Below are 19,467 nucleotides of genomic sequence, written 5' to 3' on the forward strand. Positions count from 1 at the left end.
TAATAAACTGAATGCCTGCGCGCATGTGCAGACATGATTGCATCATCCGTCCGGGGCCTAAGGGGTGGGGGGAACACTCTACAGTCCATAGCAGCGCATTACGTGTGTCCGGCGCTTGCTGACGTCATCAGTGTGCAGACGCAGCAAGCGGAGGACAGACACCTAGGAGGCGGAGAGGCAAGAGCCAAGAGAACCTGCGAGACAGCCTGCTGGTGTAAAAAAAAAAAAAAAAAAAAAAAAAAAAAGATTAATAATGTAATAGTTATAGTTTTAAAGTAGCCCCCAAAATTTTTTGGTTTGGGGGTCACCACAACATGAGGAACTGTATTGCGGGGTCACGGCATTAGAAAGGTTGAGAACCACTGCTCTAAGGCATCCATCTCAAAATGAATTAGTTCGGTAATCTCAAACGCCTACTAATCTGAAGGCGCTAACCCGTCAGATACTCTAAAGCAGGGTTTCCCAACTCCAGTCCTCAAGGCACACCAACAGATCATGTTTTCAGGATTTCCTTTGTATTGCACAGGTGAAGCAATTATCACCTGAGCAATACTAAGGAAATCCTGAAAACATGATCTGTTGGTGTGCCTTGAGGACTGGAGTTGGGAAACCCTGCTCTAAAGGCCCACTCTACAAGGGCAGTATCGGCCTCTTGGACTGAGCGAGCGGGCGCCTCAATGGAACAAATCTGTAGAGCAGCAACCTGGGCCAGACTTGACACATTCTGCAAGCACTACAAGCTTGATGGGCTATCTGGTCAACAGACAGCATTTGGGAGAAATGTTCTCCAAGCGGTGATATCACCCTGAAGAGGTGCTTTGGTACTCTCCATGGTGCTGTCAGTTGGACGTCCTGGAAAATAGATTAGACCTACCGGTAATGATGTTTCCAGCAGTCAATCCTGACAGCATGGATAGTTCCCTCCCTGCTCATGTTATGTCATATGCTGTAATATGAATATGTCATTAAAGTTTTTTATTTGCATTATCCACGCTGTGGTACTCGTTAAATCACTGAGGGAAAGGGGTGGGACGGGGTCTTTTAACCTCTTGTGTGCTTTCCTGTCCCTGTAAAGAGGAGGAGGACATCCTCCATGGTGCGGTCTGGATGGACTCCTGAAAACATCATTACCGGTAGGTCTAATACCTATTTTTATGCATATGAAGAAATTAAACTAGCTTTTTAACCCCTTACTGCCATGTGACGTACTATCCCGTCCATGTGCCCTGGGACTTAATTCCCAGGGACGGGATAGTACGTCACAGCGATCAGCGGCGCCCACGTGGTGAGCACCGCTGATCGAGTCCAGGTGTCAGCTGATTATCAAACACGATCGCGGTGTTCCGGGGGGTTAGCATTGGCAGGGAGGGGGCTCCCTCCGTGCTTCCCTGAGCCCCCCACAGCAACGCAATGTGCAGCGCTGCTGCTGGGGGCTCCATCCCTGCAGGTCCCCGAATCCAAGATGGCGACGAGGAACTTCGGGGGCCTGCAGGGAGCTGGCTTCCTCATGCCTGCAAAGCGTAGTGTAGTGCCTGTGACAGATTGCTGATCTGTCACAGTGATCTGTGATGTGACAGATCAGCGATCTGTCACAGGACAGTGATGTCCCACCTGGGACAATGTAATAAAGTTAAAAAAATAAAAATAAGTGTAAAAATAATTGTAAAAAAATCGCTAAATAAATAAAAAAAATGAAAAAAATTTTCCTAATTCATTTTTTAAAAAAGTGCACATATTTGGTATCACCACGTCCGTAACGACCCGCCCTATAAAACTGTCCCATTAGTTAACCCCTTGAGCGAACCCCTTAAAAAATAAAAATAAAAAAAGCGAAGCAAAAAATGATTTATCATACCGCCGAATAAAAAGTGCAATAACGCGCGATCAAAAAGATGCATATAAATATCCATGCTACCGCTGAAAGCGTCATCTTGTCCTGCAAGAAACGAGTGGCCACACTGCATCATCAGCAAAAAAATAAAAAAGTTATAGCTTCAAGAATAAAGCGATGCAAAAATAATTTTTTATATAAATTGTTTTCATTGCATAAAAGCGCGAAAACCTAAAAAAAGGCATAAATGAGGTTTCGCTGTAACCGTACTGACCCAAAGAATAAAACCGCTTTATCAATTTTACCGCAGGCGGAACGGTGTAAACGCACCCCTCAAAAGAAATTCATGAAACGCTGGTTTTTGTTCATTCTGCGTCCCAAAAATCGGAATAAAAAGCGATCAAAAAATGTTACGTGCCCGAAAATGGTACCAATAAAAACGTCAGCTCATCCCGCAAAAAATAAGACCTTATATGACTCAGTGGGTCAAAATATGGAAAAATTATAGCTCTCAAAATGTGGTGATGCATAAACTATTTTTACAATAAAAAGCGTCTTTTAGCGTATGACAGCTGCCAAAAATAAAAACCGCCATAAATAGTAAATCAAACCCCCCGTTATCACCCCCTTAGTTAGGGAAAAATAATGAAATGAAAATGTATTTATTTCCATTTTCCCATTAGGGTTAGGGCTAGGGTTAGGGCTAGGGTTAGGGCTGAGATTAGGGTTAGGGGTGTGTTGGGGTTAGGGTTGGAGTTATAATTGGGGGGTTTGGGCATATCAGGTGCTCTCCAAATGCAAAATGGCGTCTGATCTCAATTCCAGCCAATTCTGCGTTGAAAAAGTCAAATGGTGCTCCTTCCCTTCCAAGCTCTGCCATGCGCCCAAACAGTTTTTTACCCCCACATATAGGGTATCAGCCTACTCAGGACAAATTGCAAAACAACTTTTGGGGTCCAATTTCTCCTGTTACCCTTAGGAAAATAAAAAATTTGGGGCAAAAATATCATTTTTGTGGGGAAAAAAATGATTTTTTTATTTTCACACCCGGGCGTTATATTCTTCTGTAAAGCACTTGAGGGTTCAAAGTGCTCACCACACATCTAGATAAGTTCCTTAGGGGGTCTAGTTTCCAAAATGGGGGTCACTGTTTAGGTATATCAGGGGCTCTCCAAAAGCAACATGACACCCACAGACCATTCCATCAAAGTCTGCATTCCAAAACATCACTACTTCCCTTCCGAGCCCCGACGTGTGCCCATACAGTAGTTTTCTCCCACATATGGGGTTTCAGCGTACTCAGGATAAATTGGACAACAACATTTGGGGTCCACTTTCTCCTGGTACCCTTGGGAAAATAAAAAAATTGGTGACTAAAAGATCATGTTTGTGGGAAAAAATGAGATTTTTTTTATTTTCACGCCCGGGCGTTATAAACTTCTGTGAAGCACGGGGGGGGGGGGTTCAAAGTGCCCACCACACATCTAGATAAGTTCCTTGGGGGGTCTACTTTCCAAAATAATGTCATTTGTTGGGGATTTTCACTGTTTTGGTATGTCAGGGGCTTTCCAAACGCGACATGGTGTCCGATCTCAATTCCAGCAAAAAAAAGTCAAATGGCGCTGCTTCCCTTCAGAGCTCTGCCATGCTCCCAAATAGTCGTTTACACCCACATATGGGGTATCAGCGTACTCAGGACAAATTGCACAATAACTTTTAGGGTCCTGTTACCCTTGGAAAAATAAAAATTGTGGGTGAAAAGATTGTTTTTGTGGAAAAAATATGATTTTTTAATTGTACCTCTGTACGTTAAAAACTTCTGTGAAGCCATTGTGGGTTCAAAGTTCTCACCACATATCTAGATAAGTTCCTTGGGGGGGTCTAGTTTCCAAAATAGGGTCACTTGTGGGGGTTTCCACTGTTAAGGTACATCAGGGGCTCTCCAAACGTGACATGGCGTCCGATCTGAATTCCAGCCAATTTTGCATTGAAAAAGTCAAACAATGCTCCTTCCCTTCTGAGCTCTTCCATGCGTCGAAACAGTGGTTCCCCCCACATATCAGGTATCAGCGTACTCAGGACAAGTTGCACAATAACTTTAGTAGTCCAATTTCTCCTGTTACCCTTGGTAAAATTCAAAAATTTGAACCTGAAGTATTTTTTTTGTGAAAAAAAGTTGAATGTTCATTTTTTTTTTTTTAATATTTAAAAAAATTCCTGTGACGCACCTGAAGGATTAATAAACTTCTTGAATGTGGTTTTGAGCACCTTGTGAGGTGCAGTTTTTAGAATGGTGTCACTTTTGGGTATTTTCTATCATATAGACCCCTCAAAGTGGCTTCAAATGTGATGTGGTCCATAAAAATAAAATGGTGTTGCAAAAATGAGAAATCGCTGGTCAACTTTTAACCCTTATAACTTCCTAACAAAAAAAAATTTTGGTTCCAAAATTGTGCTGTTGTAAAGTAAACATGTGGAAATGTTAGTTTTCAAGTTTTTTGTGTGCCGTATCTCTTTGATTTAAGGGCATAAAAATACAAAGTTGGAAAATTGCGAAATTTTCAAAATTTTCGCCAAATTTCTGTTTTTTTCACAAATAAACGCAAGTTATTTGAATGAAATTTTACCACTAACATGAAGTACAATATATCATGAGAAAACATTGTCAGAATCACCGAGATCCATGGAAGCGTTTCAGAGTTATTACCTCATAAAGGGACAGTGGTCAGAAATGTAAAAATTGGCCCAGTCATGAACGTGTAAACTACCCTTGGGGGTTAAGGGGTTAATTCAGCTCAACTCTGGAATACATTTTTGTATTGCAGTGTTTGATCTCACCACTAGCATGACTGTCAGTGCCATTGTGTGAATTTTGTTACTTGTATATTTGGAGACCTGTATATTAAATAGTCTTATGTTGGGGCTAACAAAAGCATAAATACTTATTTTCACTATTTCTTAGCCATAGGCAATTTGCATCTAAATTTTATAAATGTTAGTTTGTTAGGATGTTAATTGCTAAAGGATGTTGTTTTTATTGACTATATAAACATATAAACAGTTGCATAGAGTCTCTGTGGACTGGAGAAGTTTTTCCAAAGCAGAGCTCTTAGGCTTTGCTGACATCAGAACCCTCTACTCATATAAATGGATAGAGTGGATTAAAAAGGCTACACACTCTTGGTAAAATACCAGTTTGTCATGTAAAGAAATCATACCAAAGAATAATTTTGGGATTTTCCACTATTAATGTCATCCATAATCTGCATAAATCCATTGATAAACTGAAATCTTTTTAGGTAGAAAAAAGAAAAAAATTGTTTCTTTAAATATGTACACCCTTAAACTAATACTTTTGTTGATGTATCATTTGAATTTGACAGCATTCCATCTTTTTTTTTTGGGTAGGAGTGGCACATCGGCATGGCACATCTACAATTAACATTCTTAACCCATTCTTCCCTGCAGTAGTTCTCCAAATCTGTCAGATTATGAGGGCATCCCCTACTTGAGGAAATAGATGTCCTTATATTGTTGCATTTGGAGGTATGCTTAGCGTCATTCTGCTGAATGCAGAGGCTGGAAAGTTTTGATGCCGAATTGACTAACATTTTTAAACTGTTAATAATTCCATCTACCTTGACTAAATCTCCAATTCCAGCTGCTGAAAAATTCACCCAAAGCATAATTCTGCCTCCACCATTCTTCACTGTGTGTATGGTAATCTTTTGGTGGTGCGCAGTGATTGCTTTACATCAAATACACCCTCCCTTTGTAAGTATGGACAAAAAGTTAAACCTTGGTCTCAGCAGACCATTTCACGTTTGCATAGATGCTCTTGGCAGACTTGATGTAGGTGGATGTTTGCTTGTATGTTCTTCTTAGTAAGAAAAGGCTTGTGTTTTGCCATCCTACCCCACAAGCCAGAGAGATGAGGAATATGGGAGATTGTCACATGCCAGGAATTCCTGCAGCTCCTTTAATGTTATAAGCTTTTAGACAGCATTTTCTACGAGTTTTCTTTTTTGTCTTTTAATTAAGTTTTGAGCGACATCATGTTAAGGGTAATTTCATTGTTGTGCCAATTTTAAGCCTCTTCTTGAGAAGTCTTCATAGTGTTGTTTGGTATATCTAATGCCTTGGGGGGGAAAAAGTCACGGTTCTGACTCATAACAGCACTAAGATCCCTTTTGTTGTGTTGTAACCTCTTCACAGACCATGACTTTTGCTGGAAGATTCAACAAAAAATGTCAGGAAACTCCTATTAGAACAGCTAAACTTTATATGGGGTATTTCACTTGAATTTGTGACAGCTGTGTGCTGACTACTATTTAACATGAGTTTTAATTTGGCTAATTCTGAGCACACTCATGTCTCCAATTAGAGGGTGTTCACACTCATTAGGCTGCACTATTTTAGTTCATTTTTGTTTCCCCCTACAAAATTATTTCAGGGTTTTTTTTCAATGGATTTATATAGATTGCCAGGAACTTTTGAGGTGGAAAAAGTTCTGACATTATTCTTGTTGGTATGATTTTTTTACATTACAAAAACCTGTCATTTAAACATGGAAGTGTAGATTTTTCATATCCACTGTAGCTAGATCGATAAACCTTGATCATTTATCTACGTGTGTATGTTTAATGTTTATTTTTATGTTGGCATGAGCAGAAAACTCTGGCGTAATGTGAACAGAGCCTAAGGAGTTCTGCTTTAAATTGCAAAAAAAGACAGGTTTTATTTTTTATGGTTGGCATATGCATCTTTAGAGCATTGTGTTGAAACGTTCGGTTTTTCATTTGTTAGACTTTAACATTTTGGGAAAGTATTACTCAACGTTGCTTGTTTTCTCTCCTAGTCGATGCTGCGAGGAAGAGGCGGCTGCTACAAGCACACATTTTACGGCATTGAAAGTCACAGGTGTATGGAAACTACTCCCAGTTTGGCTTGTGCTAACAAATGTGTTTTCTGCTGGAGGTAAACTTGTACCTATTATCGTTTACAAGTTTAGAAAATAAGTTTTCATATACATTATGGAATTCTGAGTTAAAATAGGAATACCACTGTTTGGGATCCTCCTCTCTTGGCCTGATTAGGCATCATTTATGAAGAGTACCCTTTGGTGAGGAATAAAACTGCACCAACATAACATTTTGCCCCAAATTATGGTTTCTTTTATATTTGTACAGTTTTGCAAATAAAACCTTTATAAACTCTACTCTATTTTGTGTACTGAGTGGACACCTTGCTTCTGCATTTCGGTGAGCACATTGGCCATTGCTTGTCTCTACCCTTACTGCCAGACGTTCTCTAAGATCACAGCTGATTGTGGAGTCATAAAATATGACAAAATGCGTATTATATATGCAGCAAATTTTCCTGCCACTGGTTTTTGTTGCAGGGATAAAAAGGCTGCATAAAACATACTGCTAAATAGAATCTGTCAGCATGATTTCATGGCCAGTCTGTTCCTCTTTTACTGAGAGATCAGAAGTTAAATTGGTAGGTAAATGAGGCTGAAGCCTGTCACATCAGCTCCATTCCCCTCCCAGCACCACGTCTTCCTACCTAACTGACGGCTTCTATGCTGTGTGGATTCTGGCTAAGGAGCAGTCAGTCAAGCAGGGAATAGAGCTGGAGTGACAGTGGTGTCATATCTACAAATAGATCTTCTGCATCGTTTGCATGTCAATTCAAACACTGGTTTCTCAGTAAAGGAGGAACAGACTGGCTGTGTAAAGGTATTGCTGGACTTGTCTTTGGGAGAACTACATGCTCATATAAATAGTTTGGGCTGTGAAATCAACTACTTCCATGCCTAATGCTTCTGTGGTACCCATCCTGCAGGCATCACTTGAGGCCAGTTAATGGCTGCAGTGGTAATCTAGATGTACATGACGTCATAGCTGCAGAGAAGCAAACCAAGAACAATGGAGGCCAATGGAGCATTGGAGCTGCGGTTCGGTGGGGAGTGGAATAATAAAATGGAGTGCTGGTTATTTTCATTATATATATATATATATATATATATATATATTTTTTTTTTTTTATTACATTCCATATGGTTATCCAATTGTTTTTTTTTTTCTCTTTTAATTTTAGACATTCCTTTTAAGTACACTGTTTATTAGTTATGTTATCTAAGTACTCCAGGTTTACAAATTCTTTAAATGACGTTTTGCACACTCAAATATTAACTATGAACCCTTATCTCTGCTTCAAAATTATTATTTTTTTTTCTTTCTATTTTATTTTTTTAGGTTTGCTTCTCCCCAGTAAGTAGTGTGTGTATACCTATAACATATAGATGCTACGGCCCTATAAATAATTCAGTGCCAGTTACCACCATGTCTGACCGTGGCTGCAGGGCACGTTCCAAGTAACCCGCCATGATTGCTGCGTAGTGTAATATTTTTCCGAGGCCTCTCTTTTCTTCACTTTTTGCAGTAATTCTCATAACTCCTGATAATTCTGGGAAAGAGCCATAATGACATCTGATCTGATAAGAATGCCAATAGTTCACTTGTAGGACACATTGATTAATAGATGGATTGCTGAGGCAAATAGAAGAATGGCTCCTTGTTCTTCAATGTCCTCTTTCAACAGCATTTCATTGCTTCTTGCAATACCTCCGATATGAGACAGTTTTGTCAAAAGCAGAAGTATTGACTTAAATCTGTGTTTAAATTAATGCAATTTTCTTTTTAAGCCTGCAGTAATCTATCATTTCTTTTTAATCAACATATAATCATAATTTGTAATTAATAAATCCGACCTGATCTACAGGTTTTTTTTTTCTGCTGGCTCTGAACGTTTTTTTTTTTTTTCTGCTATGTTCACCTTACCTTTTTGCTGCTCGGTGAACATATACATCAGTATAAACTTTATGAACGTAGCTTACTTATTGAGATGTGAACTCTCACTTCCAATTCCTATAACTTTTGGTAAAGTAAATGTACATTTAGAAACAAATCTGAGTAATGAAGTATTTGAATGTCTCATCCAGCCTTGCTCCTGGTCATCCCAGTTTCAGTGTCCGGACTGAAGTGAAAACCCAAACCTAATGGCCAAGTGATGTTTTACACCCTTTAGCTTCATTTGTATTGCCATAGATGTATGTAGATTGTGATGATGAAGTCTGGTGACTATATAAGATTCACCGTTAATCTAGTGGGTATCTGGAATGACCAAAAAAATGTATTAGCCTGGTTGCAAAAATGCTCCATCCCTGGAGCTGATTTACTTTTCTGTTTTAATAAATTACTGTTAAGTAATTTTGAATCATTAACAATTACCTTTTCATCTGTGATGTTTGTGTGTATATATACACTACTGTGAAAAAGTTTTAGGCAGTTGTGGAAAAAGTTGAGACTGCTTTCAAACATGGAAATGTTAATAGCAAAATGTAAAGTGAATGAACAAAACAGAAATCTAAATCAAACCAGCATGTGTGGTATGAGCTCTCTTTTGCCTTCAAAACAGCATTACATTCTTTGACGTCCAGTTGGCAGGGAGGATGATGCAAACATCTTGGACAACTAACCTCTGCTTTGTGGATGTAGGTTTACTCAAATCCTTCTGTGTCTTCACATACCATATATATTCGAGTATAAGCTGACCCGAGTACAAGCCGAGGCACCTAATTTTACCACTAAAATAATGGGAAAACTTATTGACTCGAGTGTAAGCCTGGTGACAAACTGCTTTTCATTTCATATTTTGACTCCTATGTATATAACACCTGATGCTATTTTTCTGCCGCCCAATTCCTGTATTTTATGAATAAATGAGTCATATGGCCTTGTTTCCATGCGGAAGCTATGGCTTTTGGGTCACCATTTTTACATGAAGACCAATTCTGAATAGTCTTCTCTGAACAGTAGATAGTTGGGTATTCTGATTGCAGCTAGTTTTTAACTGATGGACTTCCAATTTCAAAGATAAGAAATCATGATGTGTATTTAATCTGCTGCTCTAAGTTTCCTTGGCTGACCACGACATCCTCGACTTTGCCCATTTCTTTGTGCTTAATCAATATTTGATCAGAGGGGGTGCAACAATTGAATTAACAAAAGAGAAGTCTAAACAAAAAAATTATTTGGTGTGACAATCTTTAGATTGTGAGCCCCATTGGGGACAGTGATGAAAATGTGTGCAAAACTGTAAAGCGCTGCGGAATATGTTAGCGCTATATAAAAAATAAATATTATTATTATTTCCAACCACCGCAACCCCTGATGATCGTCGAGAAAGCCAACAATCAGCTGTGGCGGTGTTCAGAAATACTCAGTTGCAAATCTGTGCAGGACAGCTCACTCAACTGTACAGCCTCCTTAACCGGGCGTTGCACAACCTGTTCAAATTAATAGCAACTGCTGTTCGACGGGGTTACCAGGTGTCACATCCCCACCAATCAGATATTGATAGGCCATCAATGTGAAAGTTCTAAACAACCCCTTTACAGACTACGTTTCAACTTGCTTATTAAAATGTTGATCCTTCTCACCTGTCTGGTAAAATTGGTTCTCACGCTTCTCACTATTAACCTACAGTACAAGAATTGATGTTGTTTTGGAGGCAAAAGATCGCCACGTAAAATATTGATTTTTGTTTAGATTTTTGATCTGTTCATTCACTTTGCATTTTGTTGTTTGATAAATTTAAACTACAGATACTTTTTGATTTTTTTAAATCCTTTTTACTTTGCAGATTTTTTTTTCAACACCTGCCAGATCTTTTGCACAGTAGTGTATAATATAGCAGGTGCATGGCATATTTTAATATCCTGAGTGTATTTCAATAGAAGCAAAGTGGAAGAGACTTTGTCAAATCACATTCTTGTGCTATCCTTGCTAGAATCTATGTGCGGAGATGCAAAGTTTTAAACCTCATTATATAGGATGAAGTCTTTGCTGCCTGCAGTATACTATGCTACAAATCCTCATGTAGTTATGCTGATTCTTTGTGGATTTTTTTTTTTTTTAATTGTCCTTGTTGATGTAGCTTAAACCTCTAAAATGATACTCTGAGTAATCTCCTTTTGTTAATTACAAGTTTGCCTCTATCTTTACCTAACAGACATCATACCAATCCTGTGGGAACTGAATGGAGGTGGAAGATGGACCAGCCAGAAATGATTATACAGGAAGCCATTGAAAATCACCAAAACCTGATTAAGCAGTTTAAAGGTATGAAGATGGTCACCATGTTGTGTTAGTTATGTAAGTTTCTTTGGTGGTGGTAATCATGTATGATTAGATGCAGTGTGTACAGTTATATGAATTTCTAGGAGTTATCCTGACTGCTGCGATTGTCGGAAGAAAAACTGTGAACCTGAGTTGTGCACACCTGAGCACCCCATGTTAATCAGCGTTAGACAGGACATTGCTGGGTTTACATCTTTAAGGCTTAATTCATTATTTACTTAGTTCAGACTCCAGTTTTTTATTAATTTCATGTGCATTCTGTGCATATATGGGTGTGACCGCCCTCTTTCTGAGCTGGGAAAGCCATCCTGTCTGACCTATGCTTTTACTAGTGGGTCAGTCCCTCGATCCTTGTTCACATTCACGCCACTTGGCAAGTGAAAAGGTTGTAAATACTAGAGTAGGGACTTTCCCACAAGGGTTGCCGTGACGTGGCGGGATGGCTTGTACATTATTTTGATCAAAATTATGTTTACTAAATGCCCTTATTATTATTACCTTTATGCATTATTTGCAGTTTATTTTTTACTTTTTATTTCAGGATATTTGTGCTTTTTGCTTTTTCTTTTCTCTGGTTAATGGTCATGTGTTAATATGCACTTACATTGTGCATACACATTAATTTACTTTCTCAGTTCAGACTCCATTTTTTTAATTCATTATCATGTAGGTTTTACCAGTTTTCTGGTGCGAAACTGCTAGAAAAGTAGAAACATTTTTGCACGACTCTTAATTGGGCAAAAAGTTGTGACTTTCGATTTCTTTTTTACTCCCCGACTTGTCTGTCAACTTTTTGAAAAGTGGGCAGTGCTTAGCTGACTGGGAGCATGGCTGAGTGCAGATGACAAATTCATCATAATTAACACTAAAAAATTTGCGTAGACCTTTTTTTGCCGTTACACACAAGATGAAAAGTGCCCAAAGTTCATTGAGGCTCTCACTTCTTAAAGGGAACCTGTCACCTCTTTTGGCTGCTATAAGATGCGGCCACTTTCTTTCAGGGCTTATCTACAGCATTCTATAATGCTGTGGATAAGCCCCCGGTCCGACCTGCAAGATAAGAAAAATAAGTTTTATTATACTCACCTGGGGCGGTCCGATGGGTGTTGCAGGTCCGGGTCCAGTGCCTCCCATCTTCGTCCTGCTTGCATCGTTGCTCCCCGGCATCACTCTCCTGGGCAGGCATACGTCTCTGCCCTGTTGAGGGCAGAGCAAAGTACTGCAGTGCGCAGGAGCCAGGAAAGGTCAGAGAGGCCCAGCGCCTGCTTACTGCAGTACTTTGCTCTGCCCTCAACAGGGCAGGTAAGTACGCCTGCGCAGGAGCGCGATGCCAGAGAGCGATTAAGAAGCAGGAGGGCGGCGTTGCAAGAAGATGGGAGGCACCGGACCTGCGACACCCATCGGACCAGACCGACCCCCATATCTATAGAATGCTGTAGATAAGCCCTGAAAGGCGATGGCCGTAACTTATAGCGGCCAATAGAGGTGACAGGTTCCCTTTAAAGAGGTTGTCCTCTACATTCTATAATTCTCCCACCGATTTAACCCTTGTTTAGAAGTATTTTTGTAAATACCTCTTGTTGTCCTCTCTTCCTGTGTGCGGCGCTATAGCTGAACGTTCATTCGGCATCATGTTACCCCTCTTGTGGCCGCCGCTGATGTCGCGTCAAGTACTAGAATGCCTTGTGTGACCTAGTTGCGTGCACCCCTCCTGATTGACCAGGCTGTGGGCAGAGTTTCACTGCACATTACAGCCCAGTATACAGCGCACGCTTTCACACTCTCCTCTGCTTTCATTAGCCACAAGCCGGTTTGTGCTATGTAAACTCTGAGCAGCATGATGTGGAGGCTGGGCTGCTTGTTGTAGTTTCAATTAAATTAGTGTTTTATCAGTAGCTAATCACTAATGGACTAGTTGTCTCGTGCTATCTAGTCTTTCTGCTTTGTGTATCCTCTCTCCCACCACTGATTAGCAGCCATCTGATTGGCAGCAAATGTACAGTATTCACAGAAATCTACCAATCAGTGGTGTGGGCGTGGTTATACAGAGCTCAACATTCAGGGAACTGGTAGATCTGCTGTACAGAAAACAATGATTCTCAAAAAAAAAAAAAAACCCTGCATCAAGCATCCTAGCATGTGATACATCACTGGAATCTGGGTCGGTGACCCTACAACATACTGATTTCAGAGTGCTAAACAAAAACCTGGTGACAGCCTCCCTGTAAGTTTTTAGTTTATAAAGTGGATCTCATCCATGTCTGCTAGTGAGGAAACTTTGTCCAGGACAGAAGAGTTAGTTTTGTTTGCATTTCCTAGAACGTTGTTATGATGGATTCTCAGTTAGCCTGGAAGCACTAAATCTTTTCCAACATGAAGTTAATATTGCAGTCTCCTATATACATGTAAAGGAATACTCACCGTTTCATTAGACAAGCAATTTCCTTCCTTGCTCTGATGAATGTGCAAACCTGTGTAACCAAGCTGTAGTTGGAGCTGAAGCATTCTAGCATTGTCTTGTACATGTGGAAATGATCACACTGAATATAAGGGAAGAAATGTTTTGTCTTTATGACAATTCACCTAATGTACTCGTCATTACCCTTAGAAAGAAACTGTACTGAAAGGGTTTTAACATCACTTATAATGTTCTAATAAAGTCCTTTATAAAAAGAAAATAAGTCACACTTGGTCATTTGCTGTAATTAAAATGATTGCTACGTTTGCAAGAAAGTAATACCTTCAGCTCCTAGGAAAAATGTATGAACTTTCCCATCCCTGGTTGAATTTGAGCAGTTTGCACAAGCGTTCTCCTCCCTGGGATACAGTATGCCACCCTTTGGTTTCAGGCTACACTTCGATGGCAACACTTGTCACACGACCCAAGATCTTAAGGCATCGCTGCTTCATCGCAGCGCAATAAATGAATGGAGTAAAATTGTAAGCTTGAGTGTACCATGAAAAGCGAGTCCCAAAAAAATTGCTCTTGGTTGGCCTTCTTGCTTACTGGTTTGTCACAGTTGCAGCACTCTCAGGCTCACAATGGTAGCCAATTCACTTGTGTTGAGCTGCGATGTAGCAACGACATCTAGTGACCTTCAGTCGCACAACAGGTGTCGCAGTCCAACTCTGCGTGTGGCCGCTGCCTAAAGGCCCCGTCACACTAAGCGACTTACCAGCGATCCCGACACCGATATCAAGGTGTCAGGATCGCTGGTAAGTCGCTATGTGATCGCTGGTGAGCTGTCACACAGACAGCTTCACCAGCGATCAGCACAGCGATGCCGAGTGCCCGGCATCGCTTGCCATCGCTGTAAAAAATAGAATCAAAATAAAAAATATAGTTATTCTCACCTTCCGACGTCCCGTTCAGCCATCCTGCCTCTCTCCACGCTCCGGTCCCAGTGATCCTTTGCACGAATGACCGCGAGACTTTATCCCTCGAGACCGTGACATTTCGCGGTCCTTCGTGCAAAGGATCACTGGGACCGGAGCATGCAGAGAGGCAGGATGGCTGAACGGGACGTCGGAAGGTGAGAATAACTATATTTTTTTATTTTTTTTATTATTTTTTGCACCTGATCGCTGGTCTCCCGCCTGTCACACGCAGCGATGCGTGCTGGCCAGCGGGAGACCAGCGACCAAAGAAATGTCCAGAGGTTTCTTCCAGCGATCAGTGATACCGGCAGGGGGGCCGCTCGCTGATCGCTGTCACACACAGCGATCTCGCTGGTGAGATCGCTGTTACATCACAAAAGTTGTTACTCAGCAGCGATCTCGCTACCAAGATCGCTTGGTGAGACGGGGCATTTACACTTGCTCAGTCTTTCATAGACCTAATGAGGGTTTTTATTAAAGGAGATTTGTCAGTAGGATCAACCCAAATGGGCATTAGGTCATAGGAAGCTGAAAAAATGATGCCTTGATATCTTTGATCTGTTGTCCTATTCCAGTGATAACCATGTTTTTTTTATATGCAAAGAAGCTGTTAAGACCTATGGGTCAGATACTGATTTCCCTGGAAATCTGCCTAAATAGCTTATTTTTTAAATGAAAGCCGATGTTACCAGTGTGAGACATGGAATAACGGACATTCTGCTCTCTTCATCTACTTGTCTCACACTGATTATGTATATTAAGAAAAAGTGGAACTCTTTGGTGTGGAACATCAGATCGCAGATAAGGTATCATATTCAGCTTCCTATGACCTACATGCCCATATAGACGCTGGCAGATTCCATTTAAAGTCAGTAGCGCCTGTAAAAATCTTTGGATTTTTTTGAGGGCTTTTTATAATGCATGCTCAATTTCTCATATATCTAAATGACTTCATTGAACTTTATAAGGGGCATAGAAGTATTTGAACCCTCTCAAGCAGGCAGAGCACCGCTAAGGAGGGGGGAATGCAGGACACAGACTGTAGCAGGTGCCGGACGGCCTCCTGGATCTGAAAGCATGTCCTGATTTTTCTCCAGACGCTTGGAATTATTACTTTTCCAGGACATCCCCCTGACAGCACCATGGAGGACGTCGTCCTCCTCCTTGCAGGGACAGGAAAAGCACACGAGAGGTTAAAAGGTTCCGTCCCACCCCATTTCCCTCAGTGATTTTCCTGTCCCTGCATGGAGGGACACGCGAGAGGAAGCGCTGCAGTGCTTACCGGAGGGCCCAGGGGGATCGTGCGGCCAGTCCAATCCTTCCCCCTGTCAAGACGCCCAGGGCCGAAACACTCCGGTGGGGAGTCACTCTGCCCCAAAGGCCAGGAGCAGGACTATGCTCCTGGAGGGAGCTGTTCCTCCCGGTGGGAGGCTCTCGGCTCCAATAGTGGCCGCCATGATGGCGAAGGCCGGTCCCCCGCAGGCAGCTGGCTGAGCAGGCGCCGGCGTCAGGAAGAGGCGGAGGCGGCCTATCGCGGGAGAACGCGCGTCACTTCCGGTGACATCACGGGCCGGGTTTGAATCTCGGCGCGCGCTCCAGGAGCCCGGGGGTCTCTCTGGAAGCGCGGACTACAGGAGGAATGGATGGCAAACGGAGCGGTAAGTGCGCCTGGCGCACAGCACCCTCCCCATCCTCCGCAGCCCAGGGCTAGGGACCTGGCTACCCTATCCTTTAATCATAGGATAAGGGAACCCCAGCAGCCCCCCCCCCCCCCCCGACAGTGGCTAAAGACCCGGCCAAGGCCGCATCTAAGTCGGTCAGATGCTCAGTATGCAGGGTAAAGCTGCCAGACACCTATACCAAAACCCTCTGTGGACCCTGCACGTCAAGGGTGATAAGAGATGAGCAGCCGTCCTTCCTATCCGAGATGAGATCTTTGATATGGGAGGAAGTCCAGGCCTCCAGAGTCAGCCTCGCACAACGGCAATCCCCCAGTCCAGGGCCAAGCCGGAAGCGTCCGAGGTGGGAGGAAGAGCTATTATCCGAACCAAGCTCCAATGAGGGTTCAGACTTCCGGGACTCGAATCCAGAGGAGGAAGAAGAGATCCCGGCAGACAGGCAGGAAATACCTGTTCAGATTAGAGGACACGGACGAGTTGGTCCAGGGGGTGAGGACCACCATGCATATTGAGGAAGTTCCTAAGCCGCAATCTAGACAGGACCTGATGTTTGGAGGACTCGTGTCTCGAACGCAGACGGTGTTCCTTGTAAGTGAACACATCAAGACAATGTTCCTCGAGGAGTGGAAGGAGGCGGAACGCCGACTTGTACTACCCCGTGACTTTAAAAGTCGACTGCCTTTCGATCCCAAGGAAACACGATCATGGGAGGAAGTTCCGAAGATCGATGTTCCTGTAGCCATGGTCACCAAGAAGACCGTCATCCCGTTCGAGGACTCAAGTCTCCGGGATCCAATGGACAGAAAGGCGGACGTTCTATTAAAAAGAACATGGGAGACTTCGGCGGCCCTCATCAGGGCTAACATAGCAGCCACCTCGGTGGCCAGGTCTATATTTTTGTGGTTGGGGCAGTTGGAGGAACACCTTACCAACAAGACACCTAGGTCCGAGATCCTAGCTTCCCTTCCCCTCATGAAGTCGGCCACGGCGTTCCTATCAGATACGTCGCCCGAATCAGTAAGATTTGCAGCCAGAAACAGCTCCCTTTCTAACGTGGCCCAAAGAGCAGTCTGGCATAAATCTTGGTCAGGAGATAATGCTTCTAAAGCAAAGCTCTGCTCCATTCCCTTCTCGGGGCTAAGGGTATTTGAACCAGCCCTGGATAATATCTTAGAGCTAGTGTCCGACAAAAATAAGGGTTTCCCTGAAGAGAAACCTAAGCGACCCCAGCCCTTTCGGAGAGGCCCCTTCTATAGGAGACAGACCGACTCCAGAACCCAAGTCAGGTCCAATAGAGGCTCATATAGAAGCCCCCACGGCCAGGGTGGGAGAAGCAAGGGCTCCCTGTTTGCGTCAACCTCCAGGTCTAGGAGGCAATGACGCCATAGCTATCGGGGGAAGACTTCGCCACTTCGCAGTAAATTGGGCCTGAGTCACCCACAACCAGTGGGTCCTCAGAACCATCGCGGAGGGCTACAGAATATAACTTTACTCCCCTCCTCCCCAACATACATTGTCCCTACCATAGTCCCGGCAGACTCCGCCATGTGGTCAGACATACAAGACATGATCAGGTCAGAGGTTATACTACTGGTTCCTCTGACAGGGGAAAGGGACACTACTCCCTGTTCTCCATTGCAAAGCCATCTGGCGAGGCCCGGACTATCATAAATTTAAAACCTCTAAACGCCTGCGTCAGGTACAAGAGGTTCTGGATGGAATCTATTCGGTCTGCAATACAGCTAATAGACAGGGACGCTGTCATGTGCACCCTCGACCTGAAGAGTGCTTACGCTCAGGTCCCGATCCATCCTTCATCCCAAAATCTACTAAGATTTGCAGTCAGATCACCAACCCGGTCGTGCAACTTCCAGTTCCAGTGCCTTCCATTCGGGCTGGCTTCGGCCCCCTGAATCTTCACAAAGCTGGTAGCGGAGGTAGTGGCCTTCCTGAGAAGTCAAGGTATCATCATCATACCGTACTTAGACGACTTCCTCCTGGTGGCAGTATCCGAACAAGACCTTATCCGAGACAGGGACCGGGCAACTACACTAATGGAGTTCCTTGGCTGGTGATCAACTGGAAAAAATCAGATCTCATACCAGAGTGCAGGAAGGTCTTCCTTGGGGTTCTCCTAGACTCACAAGACAGGATATCCCTGCTACCAAGGAGCAAGCAGAAGATTATTCAAGACAGAGTCGGGGACCTCTTAAAGCATCGCTCCTCCATAAGAGGGGCAATGGAGGTTCTAGGCTTAATGATGGCTTGCATTCCGTGCATCAGATGGGCCCAGTTCCACTCGAGACCGTTACAGGGGCAGATCCTCGCAGTATGGAACAGAAGTCAGGCTTCACTCGACAGACCCATAAGACTGTCAGGACTAGTGAAGAAGTCACTACGGTGGTGGACACAGGCCAGGAATCTCCAGGTGGGTGTATAATGGATAACCTCTCCATACGTGGTACTCACCACAGATGCCAGTACGTGCGGATGGGGAGCCCACCTAAAAGGGAAGATCTTCCAGGGGAGATGGCCAGCAGAAATCGAAAACAGATCCTCCAACTACAGGGAGCTCTACTCGGTCTGGGAAGCTCTCCGGCAGAACCGACCAATCCTGAAGAATCGACATGTCCGGGTATTATCCGACAACATAACAGCAGTGTCATTCCTGAAGCACCAAGGAGGCCCCAGGCACTCACCGCTCCAGGCTCTAGCAGGGAGAATATTTTCCTGGGCAGAAAGGATAGTCCTCTCAGTAACAGCAGTCCACCTAGACGGTTCCTAAAACGTGGTAGCGGACTACCTAAGCAGACAAGAGGTCTACCCGACAGAGTGGGAACTGAACGAGGAGATTTTTCATCAACGGTGTCAGCGTTGGAGGACCCCCAGTATAGACCTGTTAGCAAATCGAAGAAACGCATAGGTCTCCAGATTTTATTCCCTGAACCCGGCAGACCACCCGGAGGGTGTAGATGCCCTGAGCCAGGCCTGGGAAGAACCCCTCTCTTATGCGTTCCCTCTACTAGCGCTCATACCGGCGGTTCTAAGGAAGATACGCAAGGACCGCGCAAGGGAGATAATGGTGGTTCCATACTGGCCAAAGAGAAGCTGGTTTCCCCTACTAGGAGCTATGGCAGTGGAAAGCCTAGTCGAACTTCCTCTGAAGAAGGATGTCATCCACCAGGGCCCGATCCGCCACCCGAATCCAGCAAGGCTTCACCTCTCAGCGTGGATCCTGAATGGAATATCCTGAAGGCAAAAGGTTTATCAGGTCATAGCTATCCTACAGGCCAGCAGGAAACCGATTACGTGCGCAATATACCGGAAGATTTGGAAGAGATTTTGTCTGGGCGGTGGCAGGTCCGACCTCGTG

At 43.3% G+C, this 19,467-nt stretch overlaps 1 protein-coding gene across 3 annotated transcripts in view; it reads left to right on the forward strand.

Annotated features, from left to right (window-relative positions):
* Positions 1 to 19,467, forward strand: part of LOC141069428 (S-adenosyl-L-methionine-dependent tRNA 4-demethylwyosine synthase TYW1-like) — a 452,148-nt gene that overhangs the window by 159,813 nt on the left and 272,868 nt on the right. For all 3 annotated transcript variants that reach the window (XM_073558957.1, XM_073558955.1, XM_073558956.1), the window contains exons 10-11: positions 6,690 to 6,808; positions 10,910 to 11,019. In XM_073558957.1, coding sequence (XP_073415058.1) covers positions 6,690 to 6,808; positions 10,910 to 11,019 — 229 coding nt within the window. The remainder of the gene's footprint in view (positions 1 to 6,689; positions 6,809 to 10,909; positions 11,020 to 19,467) is intronic.

This window comes from Dendrobates tinctorius, unplaced genomic scaffold, assembly GCF_039654945.1.
Source record: "Dendrobates tinctorius isolate UK_male_01 unplaced genomic scaffold, ASM3965494v1 ptg000263l, whole genome shotgun sequence".
Taxonomy (NCBI): Eukaryota; Metazoa; Chordata; class Amphibia; order Anura; family Dendrobatidae; genus Dendrobates; species Dendrobates tinctorius.